A 17,884-nucleotide genomic window follows, 5' to 3' on the forward strand; every position below is an offset into this window, starting at 1 on the left:
TCTATCTATCTATCTATCTATCTATCTATCTATCTATCTATCTATCTATCTATCTGGATGGGGAGAAACAGGCTTCGTCTCAATCCCGCCAAGACTGAGTGGCTGTGCATATCGGCATCTCGGGTTAACCAAGTTATTCCACCTCTAACGATGGGGGGTGAGGTGTTACCCCCCGTTGATAGGGCTCGCAACTTGGGCGTCCTCCTGGATTCACGGCTCAATTTTGAAGATCACATAGGAGCCGTGACCAGGGGGGCTTTTGCACAGGTTCGCCTGGTGCGCCAGTTGCGTCCCTATCTGGACCGAGACGCCCTACGCAGTTACTCATGCGCTTGTGACCTCCCGTTTGGACTACTGTAACGCTCTCTACATGGGGCTGCCCTTGAAGACCACTCGGAGGCTTCAACTGGTGCAGAATGCGGCCGCGCGAGTTGTAATGGGGGTTTCCCGATACTCCCATGTAACACCTCTACTCCGCGAGCTGCATTGGCTTCCGGTTGCCCTCCGGGTGAAATTCAAGGTGCTGGTTATCACCTATAAAGCCCTACATGGCCTGGGTCCGGGGTATTTGAGGGAACACCTGCTGCCGGCATCAAACGCCCTTCGCCCAGTGCGCTCCCACAGGGAGGGTCTGCTCAGGGTCCCGCCGGTAAGAGATTGCCGGCGGGTGACACCCAGGGATAGGGCCTTCTCAGTGGGGGCGCCTGCCCTCTGGAACCAGCTGCCGGTGGAGCTGAGGACTGCTCCCGACCTCCGATCATTCCGCCGGGGCCTGAAGACCTGGCTCTTTGAGCTCTCGGGCCCAGGCTGAGGAGACATTCATTTTAATTGGGGTTTTTAATAGTACAGGGTTGATTTAATATTTTTTTAAATTGGGTTTTAACTTTTGTATGGTTGATTTTTAACTCCTTGTAAACCGCCCTGAGTCCTCAGGGAAAGGGCGGTATATAAATGCAATAAAATAAATAAAAATAAAATAAAAATCTATCTATCTATCTATCTATCTATCTATCTATCTATCTATCTATCATCTATCTATCTATCTATCTATCTATCTATCTATCTATCTATCTATCTATCTATCTATCTATCTATCTTATCTATCCCCCTCTCTCATTGTATAATATATGATACTTAAGGTTCCTCAGTCCTTGGACACAGTTGCAAAGATTAAAAATCCTATTTCAGCAGTTAACAGTTTGAAAGTTAGTGTCCTTGATATTTATATATTGGTAGAAACATTAGAAAAAAATAGTTCAATTGGAATTCTGATGTTTACTCTAATATTATTTGTTCTGGTCCTTAAATAAAGATCAAGAAAATGAGAGCACTCTGATGTCACAAGCTGTGGCCAAGAGTTCATAAGGCTACGAAGAACTACACAAAATATCACCCTTTACTTATATTGAATTTATTTTATAAATATGTTGTTATCCCTCAGAATCTCATCTGTGAGATGGGTGATCATATCAAACAGACAACAAACACCATGTAGAGGAGGGGAAGGACTGTTGGAAAACAAAACAAAACAAAAACAGCCTGGAAAAATAAAACTCAAGATAGATGGGTGAAAAAAGGAAGAACTGAGAAAACAAACCAAGGCTTGAAAAGTAAGATAGATTGAAGAAAACGTAAAAGATACAAAACTTTTACCCTTAAGAAAGAAGGGATTTGAGCTAAAATACTGCTGAAAATCTGAGCAAAATTTCAGTGTATTGGACCCATCTGAAAGCTTTTGTCCAGAAAGAAGGGTTCATTTTAGTTGAGCATCTTTCACATTAAAAGAAGGTGAAACCAAAATCTAAGAAATACTTAATCTGGATATCAATTCTGTTCCATGCTTGTGGGTTAGAGTAGAATAAGGTACATCAATTATTAACTATTAATACAACTATGGATTACTTTCTCCAATATAAATGAAGGAAAAAGATCAATGACTGATAACTTTGTAGGCAAATCCTTTTCAGTTTGTTTTTTAAATATTAATTGATCATAAATCACAATAAATACTGATTATTTGAATTATCCTTTTGCTTCATTATCCATTGTACCCACCGACCCATGATCAAACATGTTCCCACATAACTGAAATGTAGCAATTCTATAAATCCAGCAGATGGCAGCAAATAGCTGCTTTTAGCTGATGTAAAACAAAAAACAAAAAATAATTAAATAAGATCAAATCAAATGAAAATCTTTATCATGGTTATTGACTAGCATAAAATAACGTAGAACAATAAAAATTTCATTAACACTAAAATCTACATGAAAAGTAAGTGTATATGAAAACTACACAATGGAATATTGTTGTTAGCTGCGAAGTTGTGTCCGACCCATCGCGACCCTATGGACAATGTTCCTCCAGGCCTTCCTGTCCTCTACCATCTTATGGAGTCCATTTAAGCTCATGCCTACTGCTTCAGTGACTCCATCCAGCCACCTCATTCTCTGTCGTCCCCTTCTTCTATTGCCCTCAATCTTTCCCAGCATTAGGCTCTTCTCCAGTGAGTCCTTCCTTCTCATTAGGTGGCCAAAGTATTTGAGTTTTAGCTTCAGGATCTGGCCTTCTAAAGAGCAGTCAGGGTTGATCTCCTCTAGGACTGACCGGTTTGATCGCCTTGCAGTCCAAGGGACTTGCAGGAGTCTTCTCCAGCACCATAGTTCAAAGGCCTCAATTCTTTGGCGCTCAGCCTTTCTTATGGTCCAACTTTCACTGCCATACATTGCAACTGGGAAGACCATAGCCTTGACTATACGCACTTTTGTTGACAGGGTGATGTCTCTGCTTTTTAGTGTGCTGTCTAGATTTGCCATGTCTTTCCTTCCCAGGAGCAAAGAAATTCCAAAGAAAGGCAGTGCCAAAGAATGTTTAAACTATCGCACCATTGCACTCATTTCTCATGCTACTAAAGTTATGCTTAAAATCCTACAAGCTAGACTCCAGCAGTATGTGGATCGAGAACTACCAGAAGTACAGGAAGGATTTCGAAGAGGCTGAGGAACTAGAGATCAAATTGCCAACATACGCTGGATCATGGAGAAAGCTAGAGAGTTCCAGAAAAACATCTACTTCTGCTTCATTGACTGTGCTAAAACCTTTGATTGTGTGGATCATAACAAACTGTGGCAAGTTCTTAAAGAGATGGGAGTGCCAGACCATCTTATTTGTCTCTTGAGAAACCTATATGTGGGCCAAGAAGCAACAGTGAGAACTGGACACGGAACCACTGATTGGTTCAAAATTGGGAAAGGAGTACGGCAAGGCTGTATACTGTCACCCTGCCAATTTAACTTATATGCAGAGCACATCATGAGAAAGGCAGGGCTAGATGAATCAAAAGTTGGAATTAAGATTGCCGGAAGAAATATCAACAACCTAAGATATGCAGATGATACCACTCTAATGGCAGAAAGTGAAGAAGAACTAAAGAGCCTCTTGTTGCGGGTGAAGGAGAGTGCAAAACTTGGGTTGAAATTTAACATTAAGAAAACCAAGATCATGGCATCCGGCCCTCTCAATTCCTGGCAAATAGATGGGGAAGAAATAAAGGTAGTGACAGATTTTATTTTCCTGGGCTCCAAGATCACTACAGATGGGGACTGTAGCCAAGAAATTAAAAAAATACAATGGAATATAAATTGTATTAAAATAGCATATTAATTAATATCTTGATAAACTTGATTTTACATTTAGACTAATAAAAGGTATTAAGGTTTATCCTGTACTAAAATGAGCTTTATAACAACATATAATAATAAAAATTAAGGGGCTAAAATGATACAAAAACAAAGACCTGCCTTTTTCTGATCTAATATTTCAGTTAAATCAAAATGTATTTAGTCAAAATCCAATCCAATTCAAGATACATAATAGCTATAAATGATGATAATGCTAATAATTACGATGATGTGAGATTCCTTATGGTTGTGCAGCAAGGCTATGTATTTCCAAGACTACTCTTAGAGGTAGTTACTCACAAGGTTTCCATGCTAAAAAAAATGTAGCCACAGTGTATATTATTCATCTAATAAAAGATACTGAATATACAATTTAACAGGACATTAACCAAAGATTTGAGGAGGGGATTCAATAAAGATTTTCTAAGATCTCTGTAAAAATTCCAGTATAGCACTAGAACCCAATGGCTCGTGCATCACACAGACAAACCCTTTCTCATAGGCCATCTTACTCAACTTACCTTCAAGAACTGCTGATGGTAAAATATTAAATTGCAGTACTTGTGGTAGCTTCAGTGCGCTGCCTAGAGGCTCAGTCTTCTCCTAGCCTTCCAGAGGCTAGGTAGACCAGTCCCACCATCAGCTGCCAGAGGTCAGTCAAAACAGTCAAGCTGGCAGGAAGTTAGAAATAATGTCCATATCCAGTGCTTTTATTGCTCTCAATCATTCTGTTTGTTTGCTTAGGTAAGAAAATATTTCTGAAATGATGAGCTAGTAGTATATAAAGCTGTTTTAGGACCATGTGGTATATTTTTCAATTAAATGGTGCAGTACCAAATCTGACTTACAATAGAACAACTTGTTTTGCTCTGGAGCTAAACAATTATCTTCTAGTTCTACAAAGTATAAGTGCCTAACTTAGATTTTGCTAATTATATTTATTGGCTACACCTTCTTTCTTTTCTTTTTTAACAACAGAGATAATAATAGCCATAACTTGGGCATATCTATTGATAAAAATAAAAAGGAAAGATAGAAATTGGAACATAGAGATCAGAATTTTTTGGACACAGAGTTCATAGTTGGACACAGAGTTCTTAGCTAGGCTTTGTCCTCTGGGACAAAGACTGTGGCAAACCTCTTTTGTACTGCTATCAAAAAGTTCTTGAACATGTTCCTGTATTTACTGTAAACTAAACTGGACTCAAGGGAGTCCAGGAAAGAAAAACCAAATGTACAGATACAGAATAGGTGGCATCTGGTCAATATTGGAAGAAGGAGGAACTGCCGACTATAGAAGAATGGACTTTAAAAGTTTCTGACCTGGCAGAAATGGCAAAGATATCGGCTTATTTGAAAGACCATTCGCAACAATGTTATATTACGGAGTGGAAAAAGTGGATTGATTACATCCAGAACAAATATGGGACCAAAAAGTTTCATTTAGCATTTGCATAAGTTTTGATGTGATAATAGTATTGCTTGTAGTCATTTTATATGAGCTAGAGTGCGATAGACTTAATAGTTTATTGTTGTTAGCATATTGTTTATGTTTGCTTTTACTTTTATACCTTGTATTTAGCTCTGGGAAGTCGGGGAGGGGGGAGGGGGGAGGGGGGAAGGGGAGGGGGGAGGGTTAGGGAGGGCTGGGAAGGGTTGGGTGGGGGGTGCGGGGGAGGGATTGCTAAAGATAAAATGTATTGAAAAACTTTTCAATAAAAAAAAAGAATAGGTGGCATCTGCCTCAATAGTAACAACTGTGAGAAGGATTTTGGAGTTCTAGTGGACAATCACTTAAATATGAGCCAGCAGTGTGCTGCAGCAGCCAAAAAAACTAAAGCAGTCCTACACTGCATTAACAGAGGGATAGAATCAAGACCACGTGAAGTGTTAATACATTTTATAATGCCTGGGTAAGATCACACTTGGAATATTGCATCCGGTTTTGGTTGCCATGATATAAAAAAGATGTTGAGACTCTAGAAAAAGTGCAAAGAAGAGCAAAAAAGGCTATAGGCTAAAACATACTGTATGAAGAACAGTTGCAGGAATTGGGTATATCTAGTTTAATGAAAAGATGGACTAGGGGTGACATGATAGAAATGTTCCAATATATGAGGGGCTGCCACAAGGAAGAAGGGCTGGCTTTCATGACTAAGGCAGAGTCTGAACTCACACTTTCCTGCTTTCTAGCTTGGGATCTTAATCACTAGACCAAACTGGCTCAAATTCATTGTGCATAAAATTAATGCATAAAATGAAGATGGGAGTCAATTTTAATGGCCATGCCAATACCAGACATATATGTCCAAAACCTGAGTAAAGAGTGACTTAAAACAAGTGATGCTGTATTTTTTTTATCAAAGTCCTTGTGTTCTCAATACTATACCTATGGGCAATATTCAGTAACAACATGCCAGATATGCTGAGTTATTGTTGTCTTGTAATATTTCTAAAGTCACAAGAACTTAATGTTATTTTAAATCAATAGTTTGCTAAAACATGATTATTATTTTTTTGAGGTGGCATCACCTTCTGTGTAAAATTTCTATTATGATTTCTAATACTAATAGCAGGGGTAATATTTTCTGCGAGGGGTAAGATGTTCTGTGAGAATGACTGGGCTATGCTAACAGCCTAATTCTGTAAAGAAATTGCTGCTTAATACTGCTTGCATGCATTCTTAAAATAATGTACAGAAAACAAGAAATATACCAGAAGATTCTCAGGTTTGATGTCTCTGTGGACAATACTGAGACCATGAAGATATTTCAGTGCACTGGCTAGATTGTAGACCATGGCACTTCCATCACGCTCTGTGTATTTTGTTGAAGATGTAATAGCATCAAAAAGATCTCCTCCCTGTAAATAAAAATGCAGATGAAAATCAAAGAATTTACAAACAAAACTGTAAGTTACATCACTGTTGAAAGGAAATGAGGAAAAAAAATGAAACCATTTATATTATTAATTTTTAGATCAAAGACATAGCTTAATTTAAGAGTTAGTAACATTAAGAATTTACTTAGGAAGGTAATATTTGTATTAACAGTTCCATATGAAATGATGTAGACAAATAAAAAGATATATAAAAATAAAGCTATATAAAATATGAAATGATGTAGACATATATACTGCTCAAAAAATAAAGGGAACACAAGATAAGACATCCTACTATTAAATACAATACATTGTGTTGTTTAACTGTTCCCTTTATTTTTTTGAGCAATACACACACACACACACACACACACACACACACACGTGTGTGTGTGTGTGTGTGTTTGTGTGTGTGTGTAATTTTTTTTAATTACCGGTATTATTATTTTTGGATTTTTGGGATTTTTTTGGGATTTGTTTTGGATTTGGATATATATTTGCAAAGCCCCACCTGGCTTCCAGAGTGAAGAATGGGATTTTGATCCATGCTTCCTTGGAGACGGGGGAGATGTCTTTAAAAAGTAACTGAGTGATGGTTAATTAATTACAGTAATAGTTGGGAGTTGATGGAGTGGTGTTCAATTGATTATGCCCCTATCTGAGCAGGCGGATAAGATGATGGAAGTTAGGGTATTATAATAAGACTTTAACTTATGTTAATCGATACACTGTACAGGCCTATACACTGTACATGAACTTTAGTATTTCCTTTAATTTCTAGAAGATTCAACAACCCATTATAATACTGTATATATGTAACAAAGATGAATTGGCTATAAAATAGTTTTAAAAGTTAAAAAGTTAAGTTTATGGTTACTTTTACCAATATATGAAACAGAAAAGTCATGGTATGCTTGTATATGACTACATAGTTTTCTGTTCAGTAACAATTAGAAATATTTCCAGATCTCTGAAATGCTCAACAACATATTATGCAATAATGGTAAACATAAACCTAAAACCTCACCTTGACCAATTCCATCACCAAATACAGCTCAGTTGCAGTATCCATTTCCTCTACTAGCATAATAATATTGGGATGTTTTACTCGGCGTAGAATTGACACTTCATTTTCAATCAAGTGTTCCTATATATTGTTAGAAGAGGAGGAAAGCATCTTTTTTTAACTAATATAATCTGAAGAATTAAGTGAGAAGCAGCAACCTAGAGTGATCTTTCCAGTATTCATCTCGATACTTGATCATATGACTATCTATCTACAAGACAATAAATTGGAATTGGAAATCCCTTTACTAATAATAGTTCCAAAATATACTAATTAAAGTTAATTTAGTATGAAAACCAATCACTGATTAGTAATATATTTGGTGTTTTCAATTGCAAGTAGCCAACTAGGTGCATCCCCATAGCTGTTTATTTTAAATATCAGAATTGTGATCCTCAGCACAGTACAAGCATTCTGTTTTCATGCACTTCATGCATTTGTGAAGAAGACTGTGGGAAGTATATGTGAATAGTTTATGAGCAAGGAACAACAGCAGTATTTGAAAAGTCCAATGTTATTTTTGTATTCATCATAAAGATAAGAAATTGATTTATGTTCAGATTGATTTTCATTACCCTAATACTTTAGTTACTAGAAACCCATGTGCTAAGTGTGAATATTCTGTGAATAAGTGGTACATCACACATTGGTTTAACAATTCGCACCTTTGTTAACCATTATCAGAGAGCATCAACAGTCTTTCTGGAACAAACATGTGTCTGCTCCAAAGAAATATGTGCTGAATGGGGAAAAATGCAATATATGAATGTCAATAAGGTTGGAACTCAGTAAATGGCCTAATGCGGAAAAGGTGGAACTCATACTAAAGTTGGAATAAAGGACAGATTGAAATAACTTAAGTCACAACAATTAGTATATCAGAAGAAATAACAAATAAAATATAACATGTTGTATGTAATAAGTGCATTATTTTTGTATATAGCTGGGGTTCTTTTGTAACCTTGCATTACACTGAAAGGAAGAAGAGTTTGGATAATAATTTGCTGTGTAATTTTGCCACAAGTGAAGGGAGAGACATGTTTTGTTGGCAGAATATATTAAAGCTACAGAAGCAGTTGCTGAATATCCTTCTTTGAATCGGCTAGTAAGACATTGAGAGAACACATTGCTCTTTCACTGCAGCTAAATCAAACCCTTATGGAACAGTAAACCAAAGACAATTTCACTACAATTTCTAGTAAAGCATGTACAGAACTTCACAAACTTAGTTATCATAACTCCAAGTTATGACAAATGTCTAGGCTGATACAAAAACAAGAACTGGAGACAGTCACAGACATCAAAAAACCTCTCTAGAAAAATAATATTTGAAGCATGCACCCTTCCCTATTTTGTTACAAAATATCGAATAAAGCACTAATCTACCGGTTGCTTCCTGGATCCTACTCACACAAAATATAATCAAATATTATTCTGATCATCATATTCTGAACCTGGATACTTTTTACAATTACTACAATTATAACAGTTAAAGGATCAGTCTACATATTCATTTATTTTAAAGTTTCCTTCTCTTATAACTTATTCTATACTTTCAACTGTGTCTCTAGTTATTCTGGTGCTGGGATTTTTTAAAAAAATATACCCACCTTAATTTTTTTAAAATAAAATTAAAGGTTTAGGGGAATGGCTTAATATTACTGATTTTTTTATTTGTTCAATAACCAGTTCAATAATTTACAACTTGGACTATATGAAATTTCCCCAAGGATAGTTTTGTGAATATACATGCACCGTTATAGCTTTATATGAAGAACATTTTACCCAGAAGGTGTAAATGCTGTTCCAAGAAAAATATTTTCCAACAGTAGTAATAAGTGAATACTTAAAATAATTTGATATTCTGGTATTATGATACAGGAATTCAGTATTTCTTCTTTACCTTTCCACAACATTTTCCTTTGTCAATAATCTTCAGGGCAAATTCCTTTCTGGTGGATCTACAAAGAACAAAAGGGGAGAGAAGAGTGCTTAAATAATTCTTTTGTTTGAGTACACACTGTGAAAATATCTTTGTTCAAAGGGAACAGATTACAAAATGAAGATAGAACAGCTTTTGCTTCTTTCTCTCAGCAAGTCATGCCTGCTGTTGCCTTGACTACAAAAACCAGCCTTTCTGTTATCATTTAATTTACTGAGATATAAAACTTCACATTGTGTCCAGATTTATGGTCCGGTACTCTATATTTTTCACTCTGTTTTAATAAACATACAGCCCTATAGTTCTATAACAATATTTACAGATCTGTCAGAGAATAAGATGGACATATTTCCTTGAAATTCATTATATCAGCTACATATTCTTAAAGGACAAGTCATATTAGAAATATTCACCAGTGTCTATTAACTTAGACAATTCAGAGAAATCCTGTTTTGAGAAGGCAGTTGTCTTAATTATATATACAATACAATGAATCATAATTCAAATTTTTATTGAATTTAAGAAGTGCTTAATGTAGCATTATTTAGGATTTCACCAGATAGTTTTGCTAACCATATTTTTCAGTGGAAAATATAAAGGTAACTTCATTTGAAAATAAAACATTGCAGAAGGAACAAATGTTATGGATTGAAATGGTGCGTCTAGTTTATATATTACTCAGTGTTACCCTTTTTTGGCTACAAGTAGTCCAAGACTTTCAACCATAATAGAGCCTACCAATTAAGTAGTAAGATGTAAAAATTGTAAAACTGGTTATCACATGACTGACCCTATGTTATGAGTTCATTAAGTGAATGCTTGGTTTTAAAGCAAATGCTAGAGTTATTAAGGAAACACTGTGGAACAATCCATTGTTAAGCAAACCCATTTTTTATTTATTGGCCACTTTTGCCACAAATTGAAACTAAACATCTGTTTTCAGCAAGAATGTAATAAATCATGGTCTGCATTTACTGCTGTGTAATATTGGAATAATCTAGGGAACTATAAAACACCTTTCTATTGTGACCAATTAACAAAAAGAAACACCAAGAATAAGAATAAACATTACATTCAGGCATATAGGCTATCAAATCTTGCTATACAAGCATAACACCAGAACTGCATATATTTTGAAGGTGGTTGGTTCAGTAGAAGTATAATACTGCTATGAAAGCACAGCTGTGTCTGCCAGGTTGTCATAGTTACAACTGCAGCCAGCTGAGAATGAAAGGGAGAAAAAGACAACTCAATAATATCTTAAGAAAAAATAGACTGGATTGTATCAGATTTATACAAGTGGAAGAAATCTGAGCAAATAGCACGGTTCCATAAACTTCTGCATACACGTTTCAGAGATGATACCTGCTAGTTCTCTAATCCCCCATTCAGAATCTCTACATTAAAAAAAAATCAAATAATTGCCATGACTACAAAATTAAAGATGCCTTCTAACTAATAAAAAAATTCTCACCAAAAAATTAGAAGCAGTTCAGAAAAGTTGCTGTGCTATCAAGAAATACAAATAGATTCCCACTATAACCAATTAAAGCAACTGACACCATGTCAGCCCCAAGTCAATTGTTGCTGTCTATGCTTCCAACTATTTTTTCTGTCGTTACCAGTAATTGGACAGACCATTTCAAAAGATAAAAGTTCATACCTTTCATTTTGTTTTGTTTTTAAATTTATTTAGTGTAAAGGCATATCATACAATGATTTGCAAAATATATTAACATTTCACCTAGATTTTAAAAAAACCAATAAAATACCAATGTTAAAAATGTTAAAAAGCTCTATAATCAGATACCAGTGTCTAAGCCATCTAACCACTGAATCACATCATTCATATTAGGGAAAAAAAAACCAGAAATTGGGCCAGTATATGCCCTCAGCTTACAACTGGTTATGATGTGGTCTACAGTTTGATGTGGAACCCCACAGTCACACTGAAGGGAGGATACTACGCCGTGCAGGTACAAATCCTTTTCAGGATTGTCCATTGCTTGCATAGTACTTCAAAAACCTGATACCTAGGTTCATTTATATGTCTTCGTATGTCTGGATCTTCAGCAACTCATTTGGCCTTCCATTGGGAATAGATGTAAAAGTTATTAAGCAGATATTGTGCAAGTGGTAATGTGGTCTTCCTAGATTTGAACCTTGTTTTTAAACGAAGTTACCTTTACAATTTCCACTAAAAACTCTAATTTACACTACTGTCTTGTGGAATTTGTTATCATAGTTTACTATACAAAAGGAAAAAGAATGGTGTTGGCCTATCTTTGCAAATAAAATTATTGATGCACTGACTATTCCCATTGTTCTTACCATTTGTCCCTTATATGAATTATTTATTTGCTTATTCAATTTCTATAACCTAGCATCTCAATCAAGTGTCTCTATTTAAGAAATATTTTCCCCAATCTTTCTAACAATGAACTTGGACAAAAAACAGTGAAATAGCTAGAAACACAAAACTGCAAAGAATATCAAGAATATACATTGTAGTTTGACTAGTAATAATTTTTTTCAAAATTTCCTGCTAGTCACTGAATTAGTATATATAATCCATTATCATGATGGGCACTATGCTCCCCCCCCAGGTAAATAGATAAATATTTTTGATATTTATCATCACATGCCAACAATAGTTAAGAGATTTGTAGTACAGATTTCCAGTTTTCTAACATGTGCCAGAAAGGAGGAAGAACCTTTGAAATTCTCCTTAAAATTACAATAATTTGCCTATATGTTCTCACTGTTCATTCTAAAGTTGCAATGAAATAATGTTATATATACTCACCGTTCTATGCATTCCTTTACCACAGCAAAATTACCATCACCAATCACCTTTCCTACTTTGTACTTTTCAAGAATGGTGGATGTCTCAGAGTACTTGTTTCCATTTATACCTTCAAGATACAAAAAGGTAAATGTTACAGAAAATACAAATATAAACAATTGCTATAGAATTGTTAAAATACAAACATAAACAGTTGCTATAAAATTGTTAAAAAATCAAAATAAAATGAATCCAAAATGGAAGAAAAAGTTTAAGTAAGGCTCTTTATTTATTAAGACTTTAAACAAGAAATATAAAAACAAGAATAGTTAAAAGAAGGAGAAGAAATGAAGGAGGGAAAGTTAAAGCCAAAAGTGAAAAAAAGGAAATAATGAAAATATAAAGGAGTAACTTCTGATTTTCTTTTGCAGCAGTTGTAAGTTTTAAATGTAAATTAACCTCTTACTCTACAGAGAAAACATGACTTTCATTTTTTCTATATTCTATTTTTTTCTAATCATGATATCCATATATCATAAATTAATTCTTTTCTGTTTCACGCAAAAAGTTGATACAGGGTTTCCAGTCAGCATTAAACTTATATATACGTTCTTTGATCAAAGATGTTCTAAGATGAAAGAGACTGTGTTGCTTTGCTAAAATTTACAGCCCCTTCACATTTGCAAAGGCCACAAGAGGCTTCTGGACGTGAAGCAGCTGCAGCAAAGTTACTTCCATTCTTGCTAAAGAAATGTTATCTTAGTATTCTGCAGCATGACTTGCTAAAATCCTGAAGCCTGGGCCACTGGAGAAATCTGTGAAGACATCCCCACATCACGAAAGCCAGAGAAGGCTGTGACCCACAGCCTTCTTTAAGAATTATGCCCTCCAGCTTGTATTGAGAGAGATTGCCCTTACTGACCTGTCTTTGCGTTTTAGGATATTACCAAGCTTCTCCCTGAAGCTGAAGTGTTCTCCAGCACTTCCTAAAGCCAGAAGTACCTCCTTAGAAACGTCTGACTTTTGCAAATGAGCCAACAGAAAGCTTGAAGACAACAGGAAGTGTTTCATTGCAATAAAGTATACTTCAATAAAGAGAATTCAGTTACTTTTAGAGCACGATTTTCTTAAATAAGGCCAAATTAAGTTGCCTTGCTCATTTTTCTAATGCAGACATATGAAACTTATGGCCTATGGGCCAAATCCAGCCCGTGATGGGCCCAAATACGGCCCACAGGGCCACCCTGGAGAAAAGGGACTGGCCACGCTGCTGGCCCATCCTAGCCCACACAGGAGGCGGTGAGCACACGGTACCCAGCGATGCCCGGAAGAAGCCACAGCCCACTGCCCCTCAGTGGCCCATCAGCCAGCGAATCCTGGGGTCCTGCAACCTGCACAGTGTAGGTTGGTCCGAGTGCTGTGACCACTGGGGGAAGTATGCGATCCAGCCTGCCAAATGCACCGGCCGGCCACCTGCCCTATCCCAGCCATGGCAAGCACGGGCAAGAAAAGATGGACGGTGGAGCCAGGGTGAACAGCCCAGCCTGTTGCTGTAACTGTCATGCCATGGCCACTGCTCCATAGCCCTCGCTGTCCAACTTCATCCTCCAGCTCTGCTGCACTTGTGAGACAAGCATCCCACCTGCCACAACCCTGACAACCCCGGCAAACAGGAAGGGCAGGGAGCCCTCCATTTCCAAGAGACAGCCAGGACTCCCCTCCCCACTCCACCCAAGCTCAGTCCTGGAGTTCCCCCACGTGCAGCCAGGTGCCCCCTGGAAACAGTGCTGGACTGGATCACAGGGTCCTGGCACCCTGGGAGCTTGGGGACCAGGCTGGGGGCCTTCCTCTTATTGCCCAGGACCCCAGGCAGCCTGTGTCACCATCCAGGGCCCCCTAAGGCTCCTTCTATGGACCATGCCCTGCCGCCTGCCCAGTCCCACCCCCCTCTGCTGGAGACCCCCAGATTCATCCCAGATCCCTGCCTGGCCCCCCACAGGCACCCCTGATGTGAGTGATATCAAGCCAGCCACGCCCATCCATCCACACCCACCCACTCAGCCGCACCCACCCACTCCCACCCAGTTCTCCAAGGGCAACCACAATGCTGATGTGGCCCTCATTGTCAACCCTTGTTCTAATGTATTCAAAATGCAGCCAGGTGCAGTGGTTAAGGCATCACACAAGAAACCAGGAGAGTAAGTTCTAGTTCTTTCTTAGGCTTGAAACAAGCTACATAATTTTGGGCTACTCATTCTCTCTCAGTCCTAGGAAGAAGTCAAGAGCAAGCTACTTCTGAAATCTTGCCAAGAAGACTGCAGGGACTTGTCCAGGCAGTCACCAGGAGTCAACACTGACTCGAAAACAATGCATGCTCACACACAAACATATTTAATTTGTATGCTGTGATTCTCTTATAGTCTTCATTAATTCAAAGCTCTTCTGAAGTGCTAGGAATAAAAATACAGTATAGGTGTTGGAAAGGGATGTGGTAATGCAATACAAAGACTAAAAATTCAAAATAAATTTAAATGTTTGCTAATAAAAGAACATCTAGATTTTATTTTCTAAAAGAGGAAATATATTCCAATTCAGTCTTTGTCTAACTTTGCTGAATATTAATATTATACCTACCTATTGAATTTTATTGGTTAGAAATAATAAAGATCATGTTAATATTAATAATTGTATGAACATTTGTATTGCAAAAAGGAAGTTATCTGTATGCTTTATTAAGTGCAAATGCAAAAGCTTATATATTATTACAGGACACAATTTTAGCCTCCAAATAACTTTTTCTTTGACCTTCCATTCGTCATATTTATCTTTCTATAGTCTGTCTTGTGTGGTGTGTGTGTGTGTGTGTGTGTATCTGTCTCTGTGTGTGCATGCGTACAAAGTAATTTACTTATTAATCCAATTTGCATGGTCATTCATGTCACCAAAAGTAAGATGAACCAGCATACAACAAGCAACAGAAAAAAGTATATAGAAAAATAAGAATCACATTAAAAATCAATCTTATAAATCAGATATACAAAACCCAGGCGGAGAGAAGCCACCTCAGCAATGTACCCTTCTAAGCATGTATCTTGGTTCCCTGAGAGCACCAGGCCTGATAATATAACTGGATCTTGTGGGCCTTCCAGAATATCAAAGGAATAGAGGTAATCCAATTTGGGAGAAAGAAGCTTCCATAAGGCAGGCGCCAGAGCAGAGAAGTCACGAATCCAGGAACCCACCCAATGCAGGTGCATATCTGATGGTACCCACTGCATGGCTTCTTTGCCAGATCTAATGGGGCAGGCTAATGTAACTAGGGAGAGGCAGTCCTCTAATAACCCAGTCCCATGCCATTAGGTAACACCTCTACACTAGTGAGTAAAAGCAGGTTATCCCTAACAGGAAGACTCTAATTACAATATTATAAATCACTGCTGGTGCCATTCATCTGCGATGTATATATACATCAGATTATAATTATGTTTAAATAAAGTTAGACAACAGAATTTAATATTTCTAGATTATAATATCACATTCATGGATATTTATTTCAAAAAAGAACCTGAAATTACCACTAACGTGTCTGATTGGATTCTTACCTTCAGGACCCAGGTAAGGAGATATTTCAGGCACACCATTTACATTAGAAGATTCACAAGGAGGGAGAATCTGTCAGTAGACAAAACAACTAATGCTATGGCAGTAACATACATCAAAATCATACTGCAAAACAAATTGAAATATTTAATATATATTAAATATTTAATAATTGTTATTTGATATTTCTGAACTACACTTTCAGATATCCATCAAATGTCAAATAAGATTTAATTGGCGTTCTCTAACAGTCCAAAGACATACCTCTTTGTATCTGTTAATGCATGGCTCTAGCTTAGTTTTTTAGGATCAGATAAATACACTTGTCGACTGTAGGTTGCAATCCAGTTTTTTCTTAAAGCATTATCATGTATCAATAGCCATACTTAATCCTTTAGGCTTCTTGAACAGGTAATACTGAAAATTAGTGGGACTTAAAAAAACTCAACTAACCCAAACTTCACTTATTGCGATGGGTCCATTTTAAGTAGTTCCGGACCCATAAAACTAACCTATATTTTTACAATCTGGTTTTAACAGAAAAGAGAAAGAAACCAAAAAGGCTAATACAATCATAGACTTGGAAAGACTCTTTAGGTCTAATCCAAATAAAAGCATTCAAGATGGATGATGGTCTAGTTTGGTTCTAGCCAATGAAATCAATCTGCCATGCCAGCTGTTAAACTGCTCTTACTGTTAGGGATTAAAATTAACTTGGAATATGTTTTAAATCTAAAACCTAATAATAAATTAAAATCTAATAATAATCTCCAATTATGGTATCAATATTCTAAATGTGAATAAGTATTATTAATCCCACCTAATATTTTTATGAAACAGATGAAATTACATAAAATATACCTTGAGTCCTCGAAAACTTCCAGGACTAGTTGGAGAGGAACTAGATGATTTTGTTGATTTAGGAGTAGAAATCTGGCTGCTGGGGGCTCCACTTACTTATAAAAAAAGAAGAGAAATGAACATGTTATACAGTAAAATAAAAGTTGGAGTTCTGGTAAAGAGGTGATGCTTTCAATTGATCTATGGCAGACATGTCAAACACAAGGCCCAGGGGCCGGATCCGGCCCGCAAAGTGGTTTCATGCGGCCCGCGAAACCATCCTGGAAACAGTGAGGGAACGGCCCCCACTGCCTTGGCCCTGGACCAGAGACCCTCCTTCTGCCAGAGACCCCCAGATCTGTCCCACTCCTGCCCAGGCCCCCATAGGCACCCTTGATGCCAACGATGTAGAGCTGGCCATGCCCACCCAGTAGGCCATACGCACTCTAGCCACACCCACCCAGTAGGCCATGCCCACCCTGGCCACACCCACCCGGCCCCCTGAGGGCAACCGCAATGCTGATGTGGCCCTCAATGAAATTGAGTTTGACACCCCTGATCTATGGTGATACACAGTATGAGAATTATAACAACTTCAACAAGATATGCTTATCAAGAGCTGTTAAATCCCGTTTCTAATGCTTGTATTCACTAAGGTTTTTTTTCAAAGAAGCAATCTTATTTTTTTTCTTTGTTTTCAATGGTTCATTGCATTTAAACATCCCCCCCAGAGAATTCTCTTTGCTAAGTCCTTTTCCTTGGCTATCCTTAGGACTTTTTAAGAAAGTCTTCTTTGGTATGTCAATTCAAGCATCAGCAAAACCTTTTCCAGACTGGTAACCTTCCTTTTATTTTATGACCACAGTTCCCAGAGTTCTGAAATAACAAATGGAAAGGTTGCTTTTAAGTTTTCTACTTGTACTGGTAACAGTTGATAGTTATCTTGTTTATCTGTAAGCTTTATGTGTATGTTTTGTTTACTGACTTCTTAGTTATTATTGTTTCAATATCAAATGTTTTATCAGTAAATCCTTCTCAAGAAAATCCACTGGATTACTGTAATGCATGGACTAATCCTTGAAGGTTGTTCAGA

The 17,884-nt window shown here is 37.2% G+C and overlaps 1 protein-coding gene across 1 annotated transcript in view; it reads right to left on the reverse strand.

Moving 5' to 3' along the window:
- DCLK2 (doublecortin like kinase 2) overlaps positions 1–17,884 on the reverse strand; it is a gene marked incomplete at both ends in the record, with an annotated part of 68,634 nt that overhangs the window by 19,093 nt on the left and 31,657 nt on the right. The window contains 6 exons of the mRNA XM_081333233.1: positions 6,394–6,540; positions 7,586–7,705; positions 9,528–9,585; positions 12,373–12,481; positions 15,954–16,023; positions 16,813–16,907. Of these exons, the coding sequence (XP_081189359.1) occupies positions 6,394–6,540; positions 7,586–7,705; positions 9,528–9,585; positions 12,373–12,481; positions 15,954–16,023; positions 16,813–16,907 (599 nt within the window). The remainder of the gene's footprint in view (positions 1–6,393; positions 6,541–7,585; positions 7,706–9,527; positions 9,586–12,372; positions 12,482–15,953; positions 16,024–16,812; positions 16,908–17,884) is intronic.

The sequence above is a fragment of the Vipera berus genome (assembly GCF_964194415.1).
Source record: "Vipera berus genome assembly, chromosome: 7".
NCBI classification, from domain to species: domain Eukaryota; kingdom Metazoa; phylum Chordata; class Lepidosauria; order Squamata; family Viperidae; genus Vipera; species Vipera berus.